Raw genomic sequence first — 24762 nt, forward strand, 5'->3', positions numbered from 1 at the left:
TGCAGGCAGGAATACCACTTCCCATGATATGCTTCCAGCATCCAAATGATCACCAGCAATAATGGTTTCACCTCTCACTACATGGCCCCATGATAAGCAAGGGAAAAGATTCGATACACCCACTATTCAGCCACAGCCCTTCATCAAAGTTGCAATGGAGAGCAGACAATGGAGAAGTGGTGGAGCTCGTGAGAGATATTGTAGCAGCTTAAGAGGCAGATCGACTAAATGCATCCTTTCCTGGAAGTTTGACAATGTACAGCCTTTCTTCCATTTTTGTTCCAAACCAAGAGCATTATAGCTAGCCTTGTTGAAGCATTATAATCAGCTCCACCACTTCTCCATTGTCGGCTCTTCGTCTCTTTGATATGCACTTCGCGGACGTTTGGTCTCCTCCATGGCTCTCCATGATTTCTAAAAAAGAACTCCTCGTAAATCAGCGTTACGGATTTTGTGTAACAGCCTCAGTTGCAACATTGGGCATGCTACATCACCTCATTTACCTGACTACATTGCTACATAGCCTGGTCATAAAGACTTTATGTAGCAATGGCATTACATGTATGTAGTCAGGTAAAATGGCGTTGCACCTCCTGGCTTTTAATAATAGCCGATTGTTGCCAAAAACCTTATATTTCCCGACATTTATATCCACTATAAAACTCGTTATGCCGCTCAAAGCTCACATAATGCTCGTCTTGTTCCTTCCTAGTGCTCCATAATGCTCTGATGCTCGGGTAGTCTCATAATGCCGAATATAATGCCGGCATTATCCGCTGGACCCTACCCAAGAGCCACTTAAAAAATAAAGCCCTCTTTGTGGTGCTCCTCCCCCCCCCCCCCCCCCTGCGCCCCAGCTTCAACCAAGCGCATGTGCAAGTTTGGTGTTATTTTGCTAACGTTCTTGTCCATGTCATTGCACTGGTTGTTTCAGGATCAAAATTGCAGTTCTTGTTGCTGAATAGTGCCCCCGCCCCCCCCCCCCCCCCATCTGTGATGGACATAATCGTCATTGAAAAAATTGTAACTTCTCGTATACCGGTATAACCGGTATATGAGCAACATCACTTGCTGGATCATGGATGATGTGTTGCTATGTAATTGTTGGGTGTTCGACTGTTCGTGAATCGCGATTATTTGCTTTTACAAGTACCCTTGTGATCACAGAAGTAGTTGATGTAATTAGTTGAGAAATGACGTAATGTCACGGGCTTTTTGATCTTGTAAATCACGCGATTCGTGATTTGTGGCATTTTGTCACATTTACGTACATATCGTCGCGTGCGTATGCACGTGAACGATGGGAACTCGTACGAGCGGGAAGTCTTTTGTTTTGTACTGAACATGAATGAGAGTTTGAATCTCCGAAAGTCCAATGTATGGCAGTTCGGAGGTAACTGGAGGCAGCTGCAGGTTGATCTACATCGTAGTTGGTCCATTGCATTGTGCCGCGTGTCCTGTCCGAAGCCAACAGACGACTCAAGTCAAGGCCACCACCCTTGCAGAGGCTTCTCCCGCTAGAGCTTAGTTCAAGTAAGTAACAGTAAGTTGCTAGCAGTTCATGGCTCGTGGCCGTGCTACGATGTCAAATGCTACGAAATTACCACATACCACTGAAGACTAAAGTGTTTCTTTCACTGATCGAAATACATTCTACACTCTATGTGCTAGCTAGAGGGATAGAGCTCTCTACGACGTGACTCCGAATAATTTGTAATCCGTAGCCAGCTAATAGTGAACTCAACTAACTCCCAGGCAGCGTCTGAGCCCGCACGCGCAGAGCTCACTGCACAGTACTACTCAGTTATGATGACGATGTCACGAGCACAGGTGACCACCTTTCTGGTTCAGGTTTTACTGCCACTGCTGGTAGTGCTACTGCTAGGGCCCATTCACTGCAGGGCTGATGTTAGTGCACAGCCTACTCCGCCGTCCGGCACAGCAGTACCTGACTATGCCAAGGCAGCGGCCCAGTATCAATCCACCCAGGACATTGTGAATCGAGTATGGCCTAAGCTGAGCCCGGAGGTCCGTAGTTACCTGGATGTGCAGCTGAGGCCCCGTTCGCAAGTGCGGCCCATGGTCACTGCGCCCGGCAGTGTGGGTATATCTGCTGCCGCTGCCAACGCGGCTACACAGGATGAGATCTCTGGTCGGTGCGTGCTGGGACTGCGGCGCATGATCAGCTTGGCCAACCTGACCAGCCCGGCTACACTGGCGTGTGAGTATGTGTGTACTGCTGCCGCCGCCGCTGCTGCTGCCGCCGCTGCTGCTGTGACCGAGGTTGCTCCTGCTGCTGCTGCCGCCGCCGCTGCTGCTGTGACCGAGGTTGCTCCTGCTGCTGCTGCTGTGACCGAGGTTGCTCCTGCTGCTGCTGCCGCTGCTGCTGCTGTGACCGAGGTTGCTCCTGCTGCTGCTGTTACTTCTACTGTTGCTTCTACTGTTGCTGTGCTGCTGCCATGGCAACGGCATGGCTGCTGCCACTGTGCATGGTGCAGCATACTGTAAGCCGACAAATTTTCGGCCCATTCGAATTTCGGCCTCCCACGGCTAAAACACATTTCGGCTGCAACAAATTGTCAGCCTGTACTGCTGCCGCCTGCATACACTGTCGCACTGAACCTTGCAAAACAAAATTTCGGCTGCAACAAATCTTCGGGCAGATATGATCAGGCCGAAAATAGGCGAAAATAAATATGCGCCGAATATTTGTTGACTCACAGTACACATGCTCTCATTGTCTTGATGGGTTGGATCAGGTACTGGTTGGTTCACTCTCATCATGGGCGTGTGTACTTGTGATAAAACCGGGGGGGGGGGGGGGGGGGGGTGCAGGGGGCATGGATCCCATTCGTACACTTCCACAGCACACGTTTGGTTCATTCGTATCATCATCCAGGGTGAATTTATTAGTGCTGAGACGGGTAGCGTTTTCTTCGGGTCCGGGTAGGTTTCCACGGGTAGCACGGGTACCCGATCGGGTAATGTTTCCATGGTAATACCACACTGCACCCCTTCCCTTACACACTGGGTGGACGAGCGGGGTATTACATGAACTTGTACACATGCACCGCACATGATGTCGTCTGCGACTTCGGGTTTCGGGTACTATTCTTCGCCCGACTACCCAAGGTCCTCACGGGTAGCGCGGGTACCCGACTACCCGTGCACACCACTAGAATTTATGCAGGGCTACCACCATTTGCCAGTATGACGAGGGCCCGCGTTGAAGCCTATGTATTCTAACTGAAGTAGCGTGGCTTGCGGTTCACTGCATAGAAACTACAAGAAGGCAACCAACACATAGCCCCACACTATGGTCAAATGGATTTCTTAAAGTTTTCTTTGAAATGAATGGTAGTATCACGAGAGTCTTGTATCCATAAAAGTGGATCATATCTCTCTCTCTCTCTCTCTTTCACGAGACACGGATAAGCAGTGCACACGGAACATTACTAGATGCCTAAGTTAGCCACCGAGTACATGTACAGTCAACTTCGCTATAATAACGACTGCGGATATAACGACAATTCGCGAATAACGACAGAATTTCCATGCCCAGAGCAAAGTCCCATCTACCTGTATACATATAATGAGACTCGGGTATAAGGACACTTCGCGAGTGAGGACACTTTTCTGATGCCCCCCCCCCCCCCCCCGATTGTCTTTATATGCAAAGTTGCCTGCATGTTGCCTCTTCTTTCACGGTTGTGTTTTGGCAGCTGCGGATGCGGCCGGTAAGCCTGCTAGCGGTCTGCTGGCATTCAACACCAAGTTCTGGGGCGACTACGGGGAATGCGAGATCTACTCCAACGTGTCCAGGTACTGCCTGGTATCGGCCAGCCTGTACGTGTTCAGTGCATTGGTGCCTGTCACGCAGTACCTTGGTGTAAGTCTGTGGGTGGGGAGGGGGGAGTGTGTGTAGGTGTGTGTGTGTGGGGGGGAGTGTGTGTGTGAGTGTGTGTGCATGTGTGTGTGTGTGTGCATGTGTGTGTGTGTGCATGTGTGTGTGTGCATGTGTGTGTGTATGTGTGAAACCAGTACATGTGCTACACAGTTTTTCTCTTTCATCTGGGACAGACTCGTGAAGCAGAACAGTTGTTTTTCTAGCACCCACACACATTTTAAAAATTATGTAGATGCACTGGTATTACAGTGCGTTACAAAAATATACACGTGGTTTCAAAAAACCGTTCGGCCAGCATCTGTACCACATAAAATCTGTGGTCACTTTGTGCACAAAAATTCCGAAATTGGGCGTTTGTTGTCCGATCGCTTAAAAAATCTATATCAGAGTAATTGGGGGAAGGACCTGAGTAATATTCCGAAAAAATTCTCAAAAACTCCAGCCAAATTTGAAATATTTCAAAAAATACCAGGCGTGTATATTTTTGAAATGCACTGTGATGTTGTCTCTGTTGTGTGCATGGTTGTGTAAGCTTGAAATGGGGGGGGGGGGGGCTCTATTTAATAGTATTTTATCCTGTCCGTGGTGTCGTGAGCAGCGTACACCCCCTAGTGTGAGTGTGTATGTTTATGGGTGTTTATGTGCCCATGTGTGTGTGTGTCTGTGTGTGTATGTGTGTTTGTGTGTGTGTGTCTGTGTCTGTGTGTGTGTGTGTGTGTGTGTGTGTGTGTCTGTGTGTGTGTGTCTGTCTGTGTGTGTGTCTGTGTGTGTGTGTGTTTGTTGCTGTGTGTGTGTGTGTGTGTGTGTGTGTACGACTCTGAGCATTGGCTCATGGAATGTTTGCTCTGTTGTGGAGAGTGATGGACCAGTTCGAGCGGCCGCCGTGAGAGGAATCGTTTCCGACGATAAGAAAATCTTTCAAATAGTTGAACATCTTGACAATGTGTGTGTTCTCTGCTCTGGTGGAGAACGGTTGTACTTTTTCGGGCTCTTGTTTCTGGCCTCCGTCCGTGCTTGTTCTCGCCGTTGTGGACGGCCTGGGGTGTCCCCAGCCGTCCAGGCCAACAGTGCCTGAGGTGGGGTATTCACCGACAGGAGACTTGGTCGGATAGTTACGATGCCGACACTCTCCTCGTCGCCCCCACCTCGGAGTCCTTCGCGAGGCTTTGCAAGCCCGCGAGTGGAGCAAACTACCGCACGAAGACGACAACTTGGAACGACTCTGAGCGTTGGCTCATGGAATGTTCGCTCTGTTGTGGAGAGTGATGGACCAGTTCTAGCGGCAGCAGTGAGAGGAATCGTTTCCGATGATAAGCCAGATCCATAGCTGCTGGAGATGGCTCTCTCGAACATGGTCCCGCTCGTCGTTCTATATTGTCGGCCCCGTAAGGGGACACGTGACCGTAATGGCAGTGTTTACCAGGACCAGGTGTGTGTGTGTGTGTGTGTGTGTGTGTCTGTGTGTCTGTGTGTGTGTGTGTGTGTGTGTGTGTGTTGCTGTGTACACGCGTGTATGTGTGCATGTATTGGTGCATGTGCCTGGTCTGCTGTTCAGTATCAGCCACATCAGTGGGGTTTCTGCGTGCCCAAGGAGTGCACAGAGCACGACGTGTCACTACTCTTTACGTACGGCACCTTCAGTAAGTCCACGATGCGGGTATGAATCCAAGTCCTGTATGCTACTCACTGTACTGTTCTCTAACTTACCAGCTGAGAGATGTAGCACCCAGTTCAGCTGGTCAGGCCATGACCGGACCTTATATCGAAAAAAGTTGACCCACGCTATTAGTGGAAACCTGGGTTTTTGTGAATACTGTTGTCCCTCTTTAGTGCAGCAGTTTATAACCGGCACCCTCTATAAACCAGCATAATTTTCAGCAACCGAAATGTCCTTTTGATGCACAGTGCAGCAGTGGATCAGATTTTCTAATCCAGCACCCTAGGCTAATCCAGCAGAATTTCCGTAGCACAACTGGTGGCGGATGACCAAGGGGCCACTGTACTGTTCATTTCAGGACCGCCGCAAGCAGTTTTTGATTGGTCCGGTAGTATCGTGGCCTTTCATACAGTTTGTGTGTGATATGGCGGGTCTACATAACCTCCACAGTACTAAGCGCATGTTGGTGGCCAAAATGTTGGTCCGGTAATAACCTGACCAACCGGACCCGTTCCGGCGGGCCTGCGTTTCTGGTGAAGTATCCCATTTGGTCGGACCACCTGAAGTCCCAGCGCTACGACCCTGACTGGTCCAATGAATCAACATTTCACTGGTCTACTGTTCTCAGTGGAAATGAATCCATTGCACATGCACCACCCACTGGTACACCAGACACTGCTCTGGCCATGTGATGCCGGACTTCCAGAATTAAAAAAATTATACCGGTAATAATACATTAATATTACGGGTCCGCTAGCAGGGCAGGTGAAGAACCACCTTTCTGGTCCAGAATGGTGTTTTCTGATAGGAAGAAGCTCTATTCTGTAAGCCGAAAAGTGCTGAAGTGACCCACATACAACTGCACAGTGCAGATTCTGTACGAAGTTGTACGCGATGGCTCTCAAGCTCGCTCGTGTGTGTGTGTGTGTGTGTATGTGCATGTGTGTAATCATGTACTCGCAGACGGGACATCGATCCCTCTGAAGGACCTGTACCGCATCCAACCCAACACTTCCGTGAGCGCGGACTGCACACTGGAGATAGAATACGAAGCCCGTCACATCGCGTCCATGTACGTACACGTAGCTCGGATACCGTCATCAATGCTGGGGCTTGTATGTATTGCATTTAGTAGTTTGTCTCTCTTTTTGTTGCATTTGATAGTATGTACTGTTGAGGCAATGAACTGAAATACTGTAATTTCACAAATTTTCGGTGTACTTAAATTTTCGGTACTTTCGGTGCGTCTGTTTCATACCTAAAATTTCAATACACCGAACAAACACTAACACACATAATCCAATAGGGAACTGCTTCTCTGTACCGAAAATCTCTGTTCACCTAACCTGGCCTGTTGCCCTCATACCGAAAATATTGAGCACCGGAAATTTCTGAAATTCGAGTACTACTAGTAAAACCAAAACCAAGTGAAACATAGTACCGACTGCATTCTTCAGTATCATGTGGTGAATTGCCCAAGGGGTTTTATTTTTTAAAAATGTCACGAAGTGCAGCCGCTACAGCTACAAGATACCGGCATTTTCTTTGAGAAAGTACGGCGCATGTAGTGTCTGTGGAGCTCGTGAGTTCCCACTTGAGGCCAGCGCAGATCTTCCGGGATAATTATGTGAGTCCAGTACTCTCTGGGTATAGTATAACTTACGTCACCCTTTGCATTGGACAAAGTACTGTACATGTATATTAATTAAAGCAGAAATATTTGTCTGGAATTTAATTTCATCCAAGGAGCTTTTGGACTAAATTAAATGCTGGACTAATGTTGATTTGTCCAGCTTTTCATTGCACTATTATGATCCATGGACGAAATTTGCAACCGGACGAACTCCCTTTCCTTGGAGTTGGACGAAATTATTGACCGACGAAATTTTCTGCCTCTGCAGTACAGTGAAACCTATCTAAGACGACCGCTCAAGGTACCTTCAAAACGTGGTCTCTGTTACCAGGTGATCTCCGTATCCAGGGTCATTTGACTGGAAATAGCATCCCTTGATCCTGGTTTCGGTGGTCTTCTAGGACAGGTGGTCGCCCTATCCAAGTGGTTGCCTTGACAGGTTTTACTCTACAGTAAAACCTGTCTGTACAGTAAAACCTGGTGTAAGCGACCTGTGGGCTTAGCGACCACCTGCTCTTAACGACCGTTTTTCCATGCACCGACAGTTCTGCACAGACACTGTGGGACCTGGTTCAAAAGGCCACCTGGCTTTAGCGACCGATTTTGCCTGCACGGCGTGGGGTGGTCGCTTAAACCAGGTTTTACTGTACTTTGTTTGTGGACGCTGTGTATCATTGTCCAGTCCTTTATCTGTAGGTATACAGTCTGCATTGGCTATACAGTACAGATTTGTATGTTCCCTGAAGGCACAGCTGAAGTTTCTTTGTACATAGTAGTGATAGTGCTGAATCTTACTGCACCTATTCTGCCTGCCTTGTGCTCGTTCGTTTTCCTTCCAAAACAGCTTCATCTGCGCTGCCCTGGGTCTGTTTGTCTTGCTCGGCACGACGATCGACTGGTTGGACGAGTCGTTAAAGGCTCCCACGCCAGAGGAGCAGGACGGGCCAGCGATAGCGTACACTCCGCCGCCCGGCGCGCCTCTCAATGCTCCTGTAGCGACTCCCACCTCCAACACCAGCACATCGACAGGCGCTCTCACAGGCTCGCGTGTGATTACAGAGTCTGGTGCCGGTAGAGAGAATCGTCACGCCAACGGTGATGTCCTGGTGGAACGTGGCACCAGTGATGGCGATGACAGGCTGTTGTTTTCCGCTGACGATGCACCAGGCGACGATGTGCCCCTGCTCAAGAGGCAAAGTGGTGATCTGATGACATACACTCCGCTGGCGGCGGCAGGGATGGTTACGAGTGGCGGGGCCTCGTCTCCGCTTGCTATCTCCATGGTGACTAGCCAGCAAACCATGCTTAGTAAGCAGTGTCATGCATGCATTGTACGTAAACATATTATATGTCCTTGTCGAATTCACATCTTTGTTCTCACGATAGCCAGTGGCAGTGGTCAATAAGAGATTGGTGTTGGTGTTGGTGGTGTTGTTGTTGTTGTTGTTGTTGCTGCTGCTGCTGTTGCTGTTGCTGTTGTTGCTGCTGCTGCTGCTGCTGCTGTTGTTGCTGCTGTTGTTGCTGCTGCTGCTGCTGCTGCTGTTGTTGCTGCTGCCGAATGTTGCTGTTGCTGTTCTCTGCCACAACATTGCCAGCGGTGTACTGTAAACCGTGAAATTATTGTGATGGTCTAATTTCTGCGAAATTCGCGACCGCGTGGAAATCGCGAAATTTAGACAGCGCGAAAAGGAGATCCATAGAAGGTGTAGCATGAATGCCACAGTAGCAAATTCTGCAATCGCAAAATTAAAACCTCGCAAACCGGCCGGATTCCGAAAACGCGAACGAAAAACCCCGCGAAAATTTCACGCTTTACAGTAAAGAAAATTACCTAGCGTGAGGGTATTGAAAAGGGAAAAATAAGAAAACAACATTTATGGCAACTTAGACTACAACCCACTGTCTTTGCTTACCACTGTGCATCACAGGTCAGGTGATGGACAATCCCCTTGCCCGCTTTCTTCTCTGCTTCTCCTTGCTGCGCAACGCACGGCGCCTGCTGGACACCAACGTGCCCAAGGGAGCCATCACCTGCATCAACGGCATACGCGTGCTCAGCATCACCTGGGTCATCCTCGGCCATACGTTTCTCATGTGTAGTAACTATCTCAGTGAGTACAGTGCCGCTCAATCTACTGTATAGCACGAAATTTTCGGACGGAATTTATTTTCGTACGATTTCGTACACGGCCTCTTTTGTACTAAAATTAATTCCGTACTAAAATTTGTTCATGTGAAATTATGTACACTATACATGCGTACTGCTTGCGAACACGTGCATTTAGCATGCAGCACTGTACGAAAATATAATCCGTACGAAAGGTCGAAATGTGGCTTTGTCCGAAAATATTTCCGTCCGAAAAATTTCCTGCTATACAGTAATTGGTCATGCAAATCCACCGACACAGTACAGAGCACATATTTGATTACGGATGTGTTTTCACACGACTGATCGGTTTCACCAAAAAAATGGATCATCAGAGTGAGGAGTGTGAATCAAAAGAACACAATTTATAGCGGACCATTTCTGGTCCATTATTTACTATACAAGCTGGTGCTAAAACGCTAGTACAGTAGCACCAAGAGAGGCTTGTGGTAAAAAATATTGTGTAATGTTGTAATCTAGTGTATACTATATTGTTGACCTGTAGGAATAAACCACATGGATGTGAGTATTATCCTAGAGTTGTAGTCTCGAGCAGGGCGCGAGATAAATACAAATATAAAAAGAGGTCAAGTAGCAATTGCGGACTCTAGTCGCGTGAGTCAAGTTTGCGCCTTGCATCATTTCGCAGCCCACTGTTCGCAGGTCTAGGACTGTGCAACGCCCGGCGTGTACTTGAGTGACGCTGTGACTGGATTTCATAGAGCAACACTGTAGTAACGTAACAGATGTGTGCAATGTGCACGCTACAAAGTACAGCTGCTCTGGGTGAAATCCGACCCAAAGTGCATATTTGGCACCCTCGACGTGCACGGCTCTTGAGTGGACACCCTGGAAGTGGTACGAATGCGGCTGGACGTGCACAGCTCTTGAGTGGCCACCCTGGAAGCGGTACGAATGCGGCTGGACGTACACATGATCCAAGTACGGTGATGTAATCCGAACTGGTCTAGGGCGTCGTCAGTTTTCCACATTGGGTCGGATTTCACCAAGCTCAACTGTACACGGTTTGTCTTATTCGGACGTTGATGCTTTGAGCTGATTTAAAAAATGCTTTGTTGTTCGCTAGACGTTGTTACGATCGGTTCAGCGAGTCACTCCGAGCTCCGCTCTTTAGACCTATGAACAGGATCGACACAGCTAGTGTGTTGCCCAGACCTTGCTTGGAGATCAGATCTACTTTCTCCCGGAGAATCTAGCATATTTTGTGGATAAGGGGTCGTCCGTAATTTTCGAAAAATACAAAAATCCGTCCTCATGCAAAATGTTCTCTGACCCCCCCCCCCCCCCCCCCCACACACACACACACATTTTCCCCTACTATTTTGATTTTTTCCAGTCAGCCGACACCAGGGAGTCTTAAAATACCGGTATTTTACGACTCCCTGGCCGACACCTATTATTCAGCCGTGAAACACGCTTTTTTATTTTTTACTGAAGACACCCAACTTCTTGTTAGAAGTAACGGGACAGTACAACGATGGAGAGCCTGAGTAGGGGCTCCAAGAAGGAACCTGTGCTGGTGAGGCAAGCACATTTACATAGGTACAATCCGCAAATTGGTTTAGACTTGTGCAGGTCTTCACAGTATTAAACCGGACAACGGCACAGCACTAGCATGAACGCAGACTTGCTGAACGCAGACTTGCTGAATGCCAATGAACGACAACAGCACACAGTACAGATGATCAAGGACTATCAGCACAAAAAAACCCATAACTATAACGTGAATACTGTCTCGGATCGCGATGCCGAATGATACCATTGAACTGACAACATGGCCCAGGCCACTGACTGCTTGGAACCTTCTTCTTGCGGCCCCTGCTGCACTTGTGGCCCGTTTCTTTTTTGTGGCGATTCAGCTGGTACACAGTGGCGAACTTCTTCCCACAGCCGTCAAAGTTGCAAACATGGTCCGGACGGGGGTCATCAGGAGCACGGCGCTTCTCTGACCTCTTGTCATGGACAAGCAGCAGATGTCGGGACTTGTCAGCCTCTGACCGAAACACATAGCGGTGACATGCTGAGCAGATGAAGTCCTCAGGCAGTTTGCCCGATAGCGATGGCACTGTGATATCCAGGACTTCCTCAGTAGCAGTGCCAGCTGTGCTGTCAACATACGTGCGGAAGAGGCCACCGTGCGTTCTAGACACAGCAGGCGTTGGAAGGTGGCCACCCATCCTCTGCTGCAGAAGAGTTGCAGCTTCAGCTGAAACAGGTCTCTTCGAGCAATGTTCGCAGGTGGGCGACTTGCACTTTACAAAGGACAAAGAGTAGCAGGTGCGCGCGCAGTGTTGCATCAGAAACTGCAATTCTGCTCTCAATGTGATCGGGTGCTCTTCCTCACGAATTCGTGTGATACCTGTGCACGAGACACCAAAACGAATACACCACATAGCACTGATAGCAGTGAAAGAAGGTAAAATAATCGAGACGATTCAGGAACACGCCATTTTGTGTATGCCATACACCCTTCTTCAGAAGTCCAAGAGTCTTTTGCAGCCTTTTCTTGACATGCAAAAGCACCTCTACACCAAACTATCAACTGCCCAGAATGCAATAAATTACCAATACGGACAATAGACATCGTCTGGACACCATTGTGGAAGAAAAGGAAAACATTCAAGCATAGATATGCCACTATTAAAACAAAAGGATGTCCTGACACAGGACCTTTGGATAAGGCCACCTATTGCACCGTCGGACAATGTACATGTATGTAGGATGTACGCAAGCATCTTCTGGAAAAACCTGAAATGTTATTATGCCTTGGCCATGTAAAATATATTGATTGTTTATCGTCAGATTTTCCCGAGAAATCGGGGCGGACGGGAGGTTTTTATTTTTATTTTTTATCATGCATTTATGGCTGTAGGGCAGGTGTTCGCAACCCCAGAGGATAATGGAAAGTGGAACAACCAACGTTACGCAGAAAAACCGAAGAAAATCAGGCAGATTATGATCAGTTTCACTTTTCAAGCCCATGGCAACTAAGTTATGGTTCAGTCTGTGGACTTGACCTTCGAAAATCTACGGCCATGCCGATTAGAGGCTGTAGACCGCAGTACATACAGTACATTTACCAGTACTAAAAAATAAAATAATTCGGCGGGGAGGGTGAAAATTTGGGGCGGGCGCGGACGATAAACAATCAATTTTTTTACTTGGCCTTAAGTACAGTGCATGCATCACTCGACATGCAGAGTGAGTTGGCTCTCCCATGGTTTTGTTTTCACCCACGCACAGCCAATCCCTACCGAGAGATGCAGATTCTGGAGCGCTTCACTTTCCAGACGGTGTCCAACGCGTTCTTCGCCGTTGACACCTTCTTCTTCCTGAGGTGAGTGCAGGACAGACAGCACGCCACAGTGAAGTGCAGTCCAGTGCAATAGTGAAACTAGTGATATGATGAAATTTAATTTTTGCCAGAGAATAATAATATCCCATGTAACTTTAGATGTGCCAATGCTGAATACTAGTAGCTGTAGCTGGTCAAATTATCCGCTTTTTTCTTGAAATAATCTACTAGTAGCCCGTGATGCTTATTATGCCTTGTCCAGAAGCTCTAGAAGGTTCAGACACTCTAGCTGTTCCAGACGCTATAGCTGATCCAGAAGCTATAGCTAGTTCAAGCACTCTAGCTGTTCCAGACGCTATAGCTGATCCAGAAGCTCTAGCTGGTCCAGAAGCTATAGCTAGACCAGACGCTCTAGTTGGTCCAGAAGCTATAGCTGGTCCAAGTTCTCCAGCTAGTCCGGATGCTCTGGTTGGTCCAGAAGCTATAGCCAATCCAGAAGCTATAGCTAGTCCAGGTCAGGGTGACCTTGTATGACACATGCTATGCACACTGTGGACCAGATAGTATGCCTGGGTAGTGTGGCGCTTCCAACTTGTGGAGCCTTCTATTCTGCTGTTCAGCTTGGTTGTGCTGTGTGTTGTTGCAGTGGACTGCTGGTCATGTACTTGTCTTTGAAGCAGCTGGACAATCATCACGGAAAGATGCCCTGGTTCAAGTTCTACTTCCATCGCGTCTGGAGGTAAGCACAGAGCCCTGAAACGGCTGAAAAGGAACTGACTGTGCATGCGTGTAACTCTAGTGTGATGATTGCCCAGTGCGTGACACTTTCAAGTTACACTGAAACAGTCGGCTGTCCCTTGTGGTTCTGAAACTCTAACCTATTTAGCTATTATGAGCTTGGCAAGCAGGGTGCTCCGTCGCTCAATGTGTGTTACGCCCTGCTTCCCAGTGCGCTTGAAAACACGAAACTTGCAGTTGCGATGAACCTTACTCTCCCTGCGGTGTATCAACTCAAGTGTAACTGTTGTACACCGTGTGTCGGCGTTCTGGAAATCTCTATTGTGCATGTGGCTTCTCTGAGAAACACATACGTCTTGAGTTCCTTGGCTCAGTTGGTGGTTATCACAGCCATCCTTACGTCGTGTGCTTCATCTCGGTGCCAGCAGTATGCACGAACAGGGGAACCTGTCTAAGGCGACCGCTCAAGGGACCTTCAACATGTGGCAGCTGTGTACAGGTGGTCTTGGGTCATTTGACTGGAAATGACATCCCTATGTCCTATGTACAGTCAAACCTCTTTAGGACGAACACCAAGGGACCGATGGTATTTGTTCGTAGTAACGGGAGTTCTTCTTATCCCTATTTTATACCCAGTGAATACACAGTGATTTATCCAATAGAGCTATGAACACTAGTTTTTCTAAAGCGAAAGTTTGTCTTATCGGTGTTCTTCTTAACGAGGTTTCACTGTAGTTAACGTGGTCCTCTAGGACAGGTGGTCCTCTAGGACAGGTGGTCCTCTAGGACAGGTGGTCCTCTAGGACAGGTGGTCCTCTAGGACAGGTGGTCGCCTTGACAGGTTTTACTGTACATAATTGCACACTGTACAAGTACATGCATACGTACGAGTTGTAGCTCCCGAACTGAGAAACCCTTGCCCTGCTTTCTCGGTGTTTCAGACTCACTCCAGCGTACATGATCGCCCTGATGATTCTGTACAACGTCTTGCCGTTCTTCGGCACGGGGCCGACCTGGCCTGGCACCGTCACCTTCGCCGACCAGTGTAAGAAGTACTGGTGGACCAACCTGCTCTACATCAACAACTTCTACCCGAAGAACTTTAACGACCAGGTACTGACCAGTTGATGTGCAGAGCACAGAGGAGTTGTTAGCGTGTGTCGGCCAGACAGCTTGCCACACCGTTCACCAAGAGTTTTAAAAAAAGAAGTGAAAACTGCAGATCAACGCTTTAATTCTTCAGAGACAATCGTCGCGTGCATGCCAACATATTGCACAATTTTTGTCAACTGTCAGCGCACGATTTGGATAATGGATATAGTATGTTGGAGGTGTTTTTCTGTCCTCGTCTTTGCTACAAGTACGCTGGAGCCTCCGTTACAGGCATTTCCTTTTGCATGTCATTGGACATGACTTCATCGTGACCTGATGGTGTTGGGTTACCAGAGAAGTATTGTAGAGGAGTTGTTGGCTTTACACGACCCTTGTTCAGTCAATGCCGACGCGTCTCTGGAGATACAGTATGGCGTTAAAGCGCACTACAATAGACACTTGTTGTTTTTTTGTGTTGCTGGTTATGCAGTGCTTCAGCTGGGCATGGTATCTGGCGAATGACATGCAGTTCTACATCATCAGCCCTCTCTTCCTCATACTCATGTACAGGTGAGGCACAAGAGTGACAAGACACACCGATACATGTACAATGCTGCTCAATTAAATCCGATTGAGTCACTCACGTACGCGCCGGACGCTGCGCAGCCCTAGACCTGCGAACACCGGGCTGTGAAATGGTGCAGGGCGCAAACTTGACTCGCGCAATTGGATTTCATTGAGCAGCACCGGACTTGTTGTACTACGGTGCTGCTCAATGAAATCCAGTCGCGTCACTCATGTACTCGCCGGGCGTTGCGCAGCCCTAGACCTGCGAGCCCTGGGATTCGAAACGGTGCAAGGCGCAAACTTCAGCGCCGCGACTAGATTTCATTGAGCAGCACTGTATATAATTATGTTTTGTTTCTTTGTTTTTTTTTTACTAGCTGTGCCGGCTATTATCCCGTGTCACGTGACTGATCACGCGAGCGATCGAGAGCTGCATTGCATGTATGGGCAGCGCAGAAAAAGCGAAGGCATACCACGTCTTGCACAAACAGCACAGCTTACTTGGTCAGCATGCGTGTTACTCAAACTGGTGGAAACGTCTTTGCAGTACGGATAGCAGGCACATATGATAGTGTATTGTACTAAAGGCCGTTTCCATCAGTTTAAAAACACACGTCGTGACTAAGGTAAAGAGACACCAAGCTTAGCGAGGTTCCTCAGCTGGCTGCATTCTCGTTGTATTTGAACTCCAGATTTTTCATTGATGCCCCGTGATGGAGTACCGTATTTTCCAGGGTATAAGCCGCACTGGAGTATACTGTACAACATGTAAATTTCGGTGTATTCAAATTTCGGTATCAGGGACCTGGTAGGTTTCAGGTGTAACTTAGAGTTAGGTGGCGAACATTCCCTTCACATACAGCACATAATATTGTGCCATTTGGATGTAATCTAAATTTAGGTGCCTTGTATTTCTACAGAAGTCACCGAATTAAAGTTACGCCGAAATCCCCCTCCCTCTCTCTCTCTCTCTCTCTCTCTCTAAGACTGTCAGGGACCTACGTAAGCTGAAGCTTGATCAACCTATATTATTTGCATTTGTTTTTTTCTGATCTTCTCTTTCTCACTTCTGTTGCATTCTCAGATGCTCTCATAAGTCTATCATTCTAGACTGTGAGCCAAGTGCATGAATTCATGATTTTCGTTCCCACTTTGGGTGTACCGCGATTTTGTTCTTTTAGCATGTGGAGAGACCTAATAGAAGATCATTTTTGATTGTTGTCAGTTTGGGAAGCTTGCAGGGAAGTCAAAATAAGCAATTACCTTAACATACCCCGTTTCCATAGCAACTACATAGCAACTGACATAGCAACATGCTATTTTGAAGGTGTTTCTTACTTTTTTCAGCAGGCAACGGCACTGGACGAAGAAATGTATATCAAGCGTCATTGCAGCTGGGTTAAAATAACTATACGAGCCAAAAATTATAGAATTACGCATAAGTGCATTGTATAAAGTACGTGCACATTTTAAATATTACTCGAAGTGACGATGCACTGGTAGGTAAGTGCACATGAAATGGTGCCGACAACCACGAAATGCATTTCAGGAATGATAATGTACAGAACAAACAGGTGGCATTCAATATACAAAGCCCAGCAGCAGCGAATTCTCCAGACAACGGTTGGAAAAGACCATCAACAACAGCCAGGAGAATCTGGTTTAATCCGGTGCAATGCTCATTTCACCCTCTACATCTCTATAATATATACATGTACAGTATGGCAGAACAATGTTAAAGAAGTTGCTGGATACAGGATTTGTATATTTGCACTCATATAACTGATCAATGTAACGTTACTTCGTAAGTACTGCTGTATTGCTTCCTAACTTATAAGTGCAAAGGGTAGAGCAATGACCGTAACCAGTAACGTTAGAGGACCACAGGGGTATACCGGCAGATACAGATCTGTAGTTTATTTGAACTATAATAATTATTATTTTGAAACATTACCCATTGTATGTACAGAACACAAGCGGAAAGATACATGCATATTCATGTTAATCATAGTCTGAAGCACTTCAGTATAAAAGATCGAAACAGTTATTAGCTCTCCGGAGATAAGGTACATTGTACGTTCTACATGTATTTCTGCTCCAACACTGATTACAAAAACCTTTAGTTTAGCTTGACTGATCAGCAGCAAGCATGCTAGCACACTGATATGATGGACATGATGATGTTCGTACTGCCACTGCGCTGCACTAGCACTGCACACAATACTATAGTCGTATAGAAACCACGAAAAAACATCGTCATGATGCGGCTGGGTTTGCACCACCGTACATTTTTGCGAGGTCAGTGGTGCAACAGAAGTCCGCTCCAGCTCTTGTGACCTTGGTTCTTGTCGATGGCGGCTATTGATTTGGCCAAAGTAGTTTCTCCCTTCTATTTGGGCATGTTCGTGCCTGATTTGGAAGTGACAACAAGCTGAATTCGTATCTAGTCGAGTAGATGAAACGAACTGGGGAAAAAAATTGCGGTACGCTCAAGGTCGGAACGAAAAAAAATTCTAACAGGATTTTTGGTGCCTGGCTCACATGCACAGTCTATTCATGGTATACCCCCTTGGCCCGCACAATCCATGTCGATTCCGAGACCGAAATGGTCGGAGGAGTGCACTGCGTCTGACCAGCACAGCTCTTGTAGCACCTACTACTCCTTTGTTGTCTTTGTCTTTGTCTCTTTTATTACCCCTATTACTTTGTAGGGATGTGCACACAGTATATAAAAAATAATAATAATAACTTGTTTTACAGTAAGCCGCCCCCAGATTTTTGTCATGGCATACAGACCTGTATTTCACGGTTCAGTTCACCATCGTAGTATAAGCCGCACTGACTTTTTGGGGGGGGGGGGGGGGGGTGAATTGCGCGTGTTTAAAGTGCGGCTTATGCACTGGAAAATCCGGTACTCTGGCAAGATTGTATTGCCTACCGCATTGCCGGAGTATAGGCCGCACTTTGAACACACAAAATTCACCCCAAACGATGATAAAATAAACGGTGATAAATAGGGTAGATGTCTGTATTTCGTGGCCCAAAAATGGGGAGTGCGGCTTAAATTCCTGAAAATATGGTATCATGTAACTGCACTCGGTATACGTGTCTAACATACTGTGTTGTGTTGTTTCACTCCGTGCACACACACACACACACGCACAGGTCCAAGCTGGCCGGCACGGTATCGATGGCGCTGACCATGATCGTCTCGTGGGTGGTGACCGCCGCCCTGTGCGCGCACTACAACTTTGCCATGGGCACCCTGGCAAAGGCGCCACCGCCGGGCCACAACACCGACTACACGTCCATCGTGTACGAGAAGCCGTACTGCCGCATCTCGCCGTACCTGGTCGGCCTCTTCCTCGGCGCCGTGCTGCGACGCGGCGACGAGTTCCCGTTCGTGCGCAGCTTCAAGCAGCTGCCTCGCGGCACCCGGCTGATTATTGCCACTGCGGGCTGGCTTTTCTCCGGTGTCTTGTTTCTGTCGACGCTCTTTGGCCTGTACCATCAGGCGCACCACAATGAGTTTCTCAGCAAGGAGGCCATGATCTTGTACGTGACGTTTGCGCGGCCTGCGTGGTCGCTGGGCCTCGCCTGGATGGTCTGGGCGTGCCACTCCGGCTACGGAAGTAAGTCCTGAGTATGTGTGACGGTATGTGTGTTGGGGGGGGGGGGGGGGGGGGTGCGTGTGTCGCTGTGTGTGTGTGTATGCATGTATGTAATATTGTGGGTGTGGATGTTTGGGGTGGGGGGTTGGGTGCGTATGGTGCATGGTACATGTTGTACATGTGTGCTGTCATGATGCACTGCAGAGTCACTGAGTGCCCTGTGACATCATGAGTTGCCAGAAATGAGAAGCCTGGCTACTGTGCTGTGCCGACGTTGTGCCCGTACACTAGAGTATCCAGTCTAGCAGTAGGCATCACAAGCTAGTAGAGTAAAACCCGTGACTAACGACCACCCATTGGGGCCAGAGAAAGCGGTCATTAGTGGCAGGTGGTCGTTGGTTAGAGGTTTGCACCGCACAACCATATATGAATTGTGAGACCGTCCGTGCCTGACGAAGTGGTCTGTAGTAGCAGGCTGGTCGCTAGTCACGGTGGTCTGTAGTAGCAGGCTGGTCGCTAGTCACGGTGGTCTGTAGTAGCAGGCTGGTCGCTAGTCACGGTGGTCTGTAGTAGCAGGCTGGTCGCTAGTCACGGTGGTCTGTAGTAGCAGGCTGGTCGCTAGTCACGGTGGTCTGTAGTAGCAGGCTGGTCGCTAGTCACGGTGGTCTGTAGTAGCAGGCTGGTCGCTAGTCACGGTGGTCTGTAGTAGCAGGCTGGTCGCTAGTCACGGTGGTCTGTAGTAGCAGGCTGGTCGCTAGTCACGGTGGTCTGTAGTAGCAGGCTGGTCGCTAGTCACGGTGGTCTGTAGTAGCAGGCTGGTCGCTAGTCACGGTGGTCTGTAGTAGCAGGCTGGTCGCTAGTCACGGTGGTCTGTAGTAGCAGGCTGGTCGCTAGTCACGGTGGTCTGTAGTAGCAGGCTGGTCGCTAGTCACGGTGGTCTGTAGTAGCAGGCTGGTCGCTAGTCACGGTGGTCTGTAGTAGCAGGCTGGTCGCTAGTCACGGTGGTCTGTAGTAGCAGGCTGGTCGCTAGTCACGGTGGTCTGTAGTAGCAGGCTGGTCGCTAGGCACGGTGGTCTGTAGTCACAGGTTTTACTGTACATGCATTGTACATAAACTTGTACCGTAAAGTACCGCCAGAGCGCCCCACCTTGATGTTACAGCCAAGGGAAGAAAATCGTATGGCAGAGTACTACTAAGTTTGTACGGTGTGAGAACCTTAGTGTACTAAGGTCACAATTGGCATGTTTTTATGTGGCGCTCGCATCCGATTGAAGGTAAACTGGGTACGGGATTGACTGCACAACGTGCAATGTGTGTACAAGGTCCGTGCCGTATGCCCTACAGACAGGAAACCACGTCCGCAAGTTGACGACGAAAGGACGAGATGGTGGGGCGCTCTGGCGGTACTTTACGCTACATGCATTGTACATGCATTGTACATGAAGCGAAAAGGTAACCCAAGTCCATTTTCCTGTAGTGCTTTGTCACACGAAACGCAACATACTGGTGCAGCGCACACTCGGAACGATCCATTTGTAGGCGCAGTTTTTGTTGTGTGAACTGAAAACACAAGAATCGAAAGAATGAGCAGAGGGTGCGCTGTCAGAGTGAGGGGGGGGGGGGGGCTGTTAGTCTGTCCTTATATCGCTACACAGCAGTCCACTGCACGTTGACGTTTCTCTTTGACTTTGCTGGTCGAATCACAAGATGACACGAACAGTCACGTACTGTAAGTCAACAAATATTCGGCGCATATTTATTTTCGCCTATTTTCGGCCAGGGCATTTTGGCTGAAAAATTGTTGCGGCTGAAATTGGTTTTGCAAGGTTCAGTGTGACAGTGTAGACCGGCAGCAGCAGTACATGCCGAAATTTTAAGGCGGCCGCAGTGCGTTCTGGCCCAGGGAGGCCGAAAACATAAAGGGTTAAAGGCGCCGAAGCCAGGGCTGAGAGGTTCCTCTGTTCTTCAGAAGGCCAAAAATACATGATATCCTAAATGACGCTAACTTAGTTGGCATGTGGAACAAGGCTAAACGTGTATTGTTACTCTGGCGTTTCATGCCCATTAGGCCAATTATCAGACGACGAATTTTCAGCCTTGTTTCATTGCAAACGCGTGTGTCACTTGGCTCTGCCTTCACGGTATCAAGCACTTGACAAGGAATAAGCAACTTAGCTTATGATGTCTATACAGTATTTCCCTGGCTAAAAATCACGTCTACTTCGAAGTAATTAGTACCTTCCACTGCTTGTGTTTATGTGTGTGCACATGTGTGTGTGTGTGTGTGTGTGTGTGTGTGTGTGTGTGTGTGTGTGTGTGTGTGTGTGTGTGTGTGTGTGTGCACGTGTGCAGATATCATTAACAGCTTGCTGTCCATGTCGTTCTGGATACCGCTGAGTCGGCTGACGTACAGCGTCTACCTTGTCCACTTCATGGCCATCCTGGTCGGGTATGGTTCTCTGCTGAAGCCATTCGCCTACACCGACACATTCATGGTATGTGTACACACGGAACCCACACACTATCACAGATGTCTGAAATCCTCAGGCTGTGTACAAGGCGAGAGTATAGTGCTTTATGTCCAGTGGACAGAGCCAGGAGTACAATACGTGCACAGCCATGACACAACCTTCGTCAGAGCCACAACACCGGGTTTTCAGGTGGTCCAGCCACTGAATGGGATACTGCACCGGAAATGAGACTTTAAATATTGCGAAAACTCAGTTTTGCACGAGTTGGGTGGGTTGGCTTTTCCAAAACGAGGTCTGGCCATGCAGGGCCGTAGCAGGCGGTCCGACAGGTCCGGCAGCTGCCGGACCACTATTCGGCCAAAAAAATGTGGGGGGGGGGGGGGGGGGGCTCACCCATGTGAGCAGCTCAGGATGTCCACCCATGATGATGATGTGTGCAATAAGTAGTATAGAGGTAGTACATAGTAGTACCGGTAGTAGACCTACAATGTACATGTCATCAGGAGTATGACCCTGCTGAAGGTCATGTGGACAGTCATGCCCGTGAATGTTCCCACTCTGTACTTCCTGAAACGTGTTCGGATTCTTTTCTTCCTCCAATTCTTTCTAGATAGGGTTTGTACCAAAGATATTCCATTGCAATATCCTTTCGCCTCCTCCAAAGGTACATTTTGGTTCTTTTATCACATGCATTTAGATACTGTTGCTATGCCTTCACAGGCTTCAACAAGTTCTGTTTGGACGGACACAACATGCTGATGCCCTTTTTCCTGACTCATGCAGAACGTCCTTCTTCCTTTTCTCGCCCTATGTCACTATGCATGGTCACGATTACATGCATGTACATGTACATGAACAATGTATGTACAATCATGTACATTTTGTACATGTACCGGCATATGTATGAGTGGGGAGGGGGGGGGGGGGGGGGGGGGAGCATCAAAGTCGGATCTTGCCGGACCAACCAAAATGGGGCTGCTACGGGCCTGCCATGTCCTGACAGCCGAACCGGGTGCTACGGCCCTGTTCTTAATCCCTTGATCGCTCTTCCTGTTTCCCTACTACGTATCAGAAACATTTGCTGTACGTTCACGCAAAGAAATCACATGACACATGTACAGGGAATTTCCCGTTCCTAATTTGGCAGTTTTCTCCCGAGTTTGAATGATGCGCAGCAGATACGCACATGCTCTTGCTCATTGTCTTTGTGTGTCCTACAACATGGAGAACCCCGTCTCCACGTAGAAGCCTGGAGCGAAAAGTCGAAAACACACGAAGCCGGTAGACTCTAACCCAGACACCGGTCTTGTTCTCTACGTGATTTCTCTACATTTCACGTGGAGCAAAACCTCTCTAATATCGGAGGCCACTCAGAATTTTCATTCTCCTCTGTACGTATTTTTGTGGTGTTCTCCTGTTTTCAGATTTTCTTCTTTCTCGGCTACGTGTTCATGTCCTTCCTGGTGGCGGCCGCCTTGTACTTAGCTGCCGAAGCTCCATTCCTCGAGCTGGAGAAGATCTTCTTCCACACTCACCGCTCGGCCACGCCACCGCGTCCAGCCACCTCTAGTCCTACTACGGCGACGCGGGTCGTGAACCAGTGAGTCTGACTGGTCGTTGCCACGGTGAAGCTGGCGATGTCCGGTAAAAGAGTTTAAAAAACGGGAATTTCCCTGATTCACTCATTGGCGACTGGCCTACATCTCAATAAGCACTGCAGTTCACACATCATCAAGTAAATATTTCTCAGAATTTTGAAGGGAATTTCCATGACCATCTATACTAATGCACAGCTGGACTGTGAGCAACCATAGCAACGGAATGTCTAGTAGTGGTATGCCCACGCGCATTTTTTTTTAAATTCTCGCGCCCATGTGTAAGCCACCGCAGCCGCTCTTGGCCTAGAACTCCTTTGGTGCTGGTGATAATGCACTGTTACTCTTAAGTCTCTTCTCCCTATTTCCCTTTCTACTCACTGAAACTGATGAGTATTCTTCCGAACTACTTTCTTTTTTAATTAAGGATAATTTATTGTCAAACAATTTTTTGAGGAAACCTTGCTAGCCATCGCCGTAAGCCTGCAGCTGCCGGCGCGGGATGTGTTTGAGTTGCTGCTGGCGAGCGTCTGCTCAAGTGCCAACCATCCAGCGTGGGCCGTCGCCGCAGAATTAACGGTGACGCTATGCTCACTCAGTTTCGCGCGTGCGTTTGATTTGCACATGATAATTATTTATTTCTTCTGAACATGGTATGAATACAGCGCTGCCAAGGACTCAGCCGCCGACTTTGGTAGTGGCTGAACGAATAATAAAATGGCAGCGGGTGATTTTATTCACTGTTTTCGTTTCTCAATGCAGTCTTGTAGTCTGACCCCGTACGGGATGTTTTCTATTTTTACAATTTGTTCTTGACAAGAAGCCCAGTGGAGATAAGACCATTTTTTTTATTGAGGGGGGGGGGGTGAGCAAGGTGAAATCGCTAACATGGAGTCTCAACACCCTGTTATGGTGAAGTGTTGGGATGTCATGGGTTTTATTTTTGGCATGTCACGATTTTTTGACTGGTCACTAATACTCACTATGACTGCCGTCGGACTGGCCGAGGCGGCGCGGCGATGCATACAGATAGGTGGAGAACCTGATCGAGATGAAGTACATGGTACCTTTCAACAGGCTCCTTGAAGCTGGAGCACATTCCAGATCATCAATCAATCAAAAGAAAAATAATCATCGCCAGGAATGCAATGATCGTGATTTTGATGTCAAATCCCCCTCGTACTTGGGTAATATCCTACATGTACATATGTATACTTATAAGAGCAAGCCGAGTGGTAAAATGTCCAAATATGGGCTAAGTGCATACAGAAACCCATATATAGAGACTTTTTGATAGCGGCAAACATACTTTGTGACGAGTATTGAATTCATGAAAGGGGTTAATATTATACTCTTGATATCATCAGGTGGGCAGAGACAAGGACGGAATGGCGTGACATTGTTGCCACAGCAACCGGAATGGGTTAAAAAAATCAGCAGCAGCAGGTATTACCATAATTCTTCATTGGAGAGGTTCTGCAAAACGAAAATGCGTACATACTTTCGTTCTACATCATGAAGTGAGAAACTTCGCATGAAATCTCGCAACTTTAGATGCGAAACTTGCAGGAAATACAAAAATGAACTGTCGTGAGATTGGAAGTGGTCGACGGGTTCCCCAGGTGCAAACTGCGAAAATATGCAGAATTCAAAGTTTTATAATAGCAATAAAAAGAACAAATTCGAATTTGTTCTTTTTATTGCTATTATAAAATTGTTGTCTCCACGTCGATTAATTCAAAGTTTGTGCAAAAATTCACACACATTATCGTAAGGCCCTTCGCGAAATTTCGTGCTCATTTTCGCTGGCAGAACCTCTGTATTACTGTACAGGATACATGACAGTTTCGAGGTTAGCACCACGCAATGCCTCAGCTCAGAGGACCTTACACAAATGTGACAATGCACACACAGACACACACCTACACGTCTGTAGACATACACATAGTCATATGCATGTGCATGCACACAATCATACACCCCACACATGCACCTACACCTACACCCCCCACCCACTCACATCCAAAAA

General features: G+C 47.9%; 1 protein-coding gene across 1 annotated transcript; it reads left to right on the forward strand.

Moving 5' to 3' along the window:
• Positions 1 to 1310: 1310 nt before the first annotated feature.
• Positions 1311 to 23469, forward strand: LOC135813035 (nose resistant to fluoxetine protein 6-like). The gene is made up of 13 exons (XM_065326255.1): positions 1311 to 2221; positions 3723 to 3889; positions 5463 to 5547; positions 6528 to 6636; positions 8042 to 8505; positions 9126 to 9308; positions 12608 to 12701; positions 13306 to 13398; positions 14339 to 14510; positions 14980 to 15059; positions 18222 to 18688; positions 21020 to 21162; positions 22563 to 23469. Exons 1-13 carry the CDS (start codon positions 1807 to 1809, stop codon positions 22740 to 22742), a joined length of 2652 nt encoding a protein of 883 aa, XP_065182327.1. The 5' UTR covers positions 1311 to 1806; the 3' UTR covers positions 22743 to 23469.
• The last annotated feature ends 1293 nt before the right edge of the window (positions 23470 to 24762 follow it).

This window comes from Sycon ciliatum, chromosome 1 (genome assembly GCF_964019385.1).
Source record: "Sycon ciliatum chromosome 1, ocSycCili1.1, whole genome shotgun sequence".
Classification (NCBI taxonomy): domain Eukaryota; kingdom Metazoa; phylum Porifera; class Calcarea; order Leucosolenida; family Sycettidae; genus Sycon; species Sycon ciliatum.

What these genes read in the sequence shown, in the direction of transcription:
- LOC135813035 (XM_065326255.1), top strand. Translation starts at nt 1,807, where the DNA reads ATGATGACGATGTCACGAGCACAGGTGACCACCTTTCTGGTTCAGGTT. An exon ending in CAGCCCGGCTACACTGGCGT is followed by an intron (nt 2,222 to 3,722) that starts GTGAGTATGTGT and finishes GTGTTTTGGCAG; the next exon opens with CTGCGGATGCGGCCGGTAAG. An exon ending in GACACCTTCTTCTTCCTGAG is followed by an intron (nt 12,702 to 13,305) that starts GTGAGTGCAGGA and finishes GTGTTGTTGCAG; the next exon opens with TGGACTGCTGGTCATGTACT.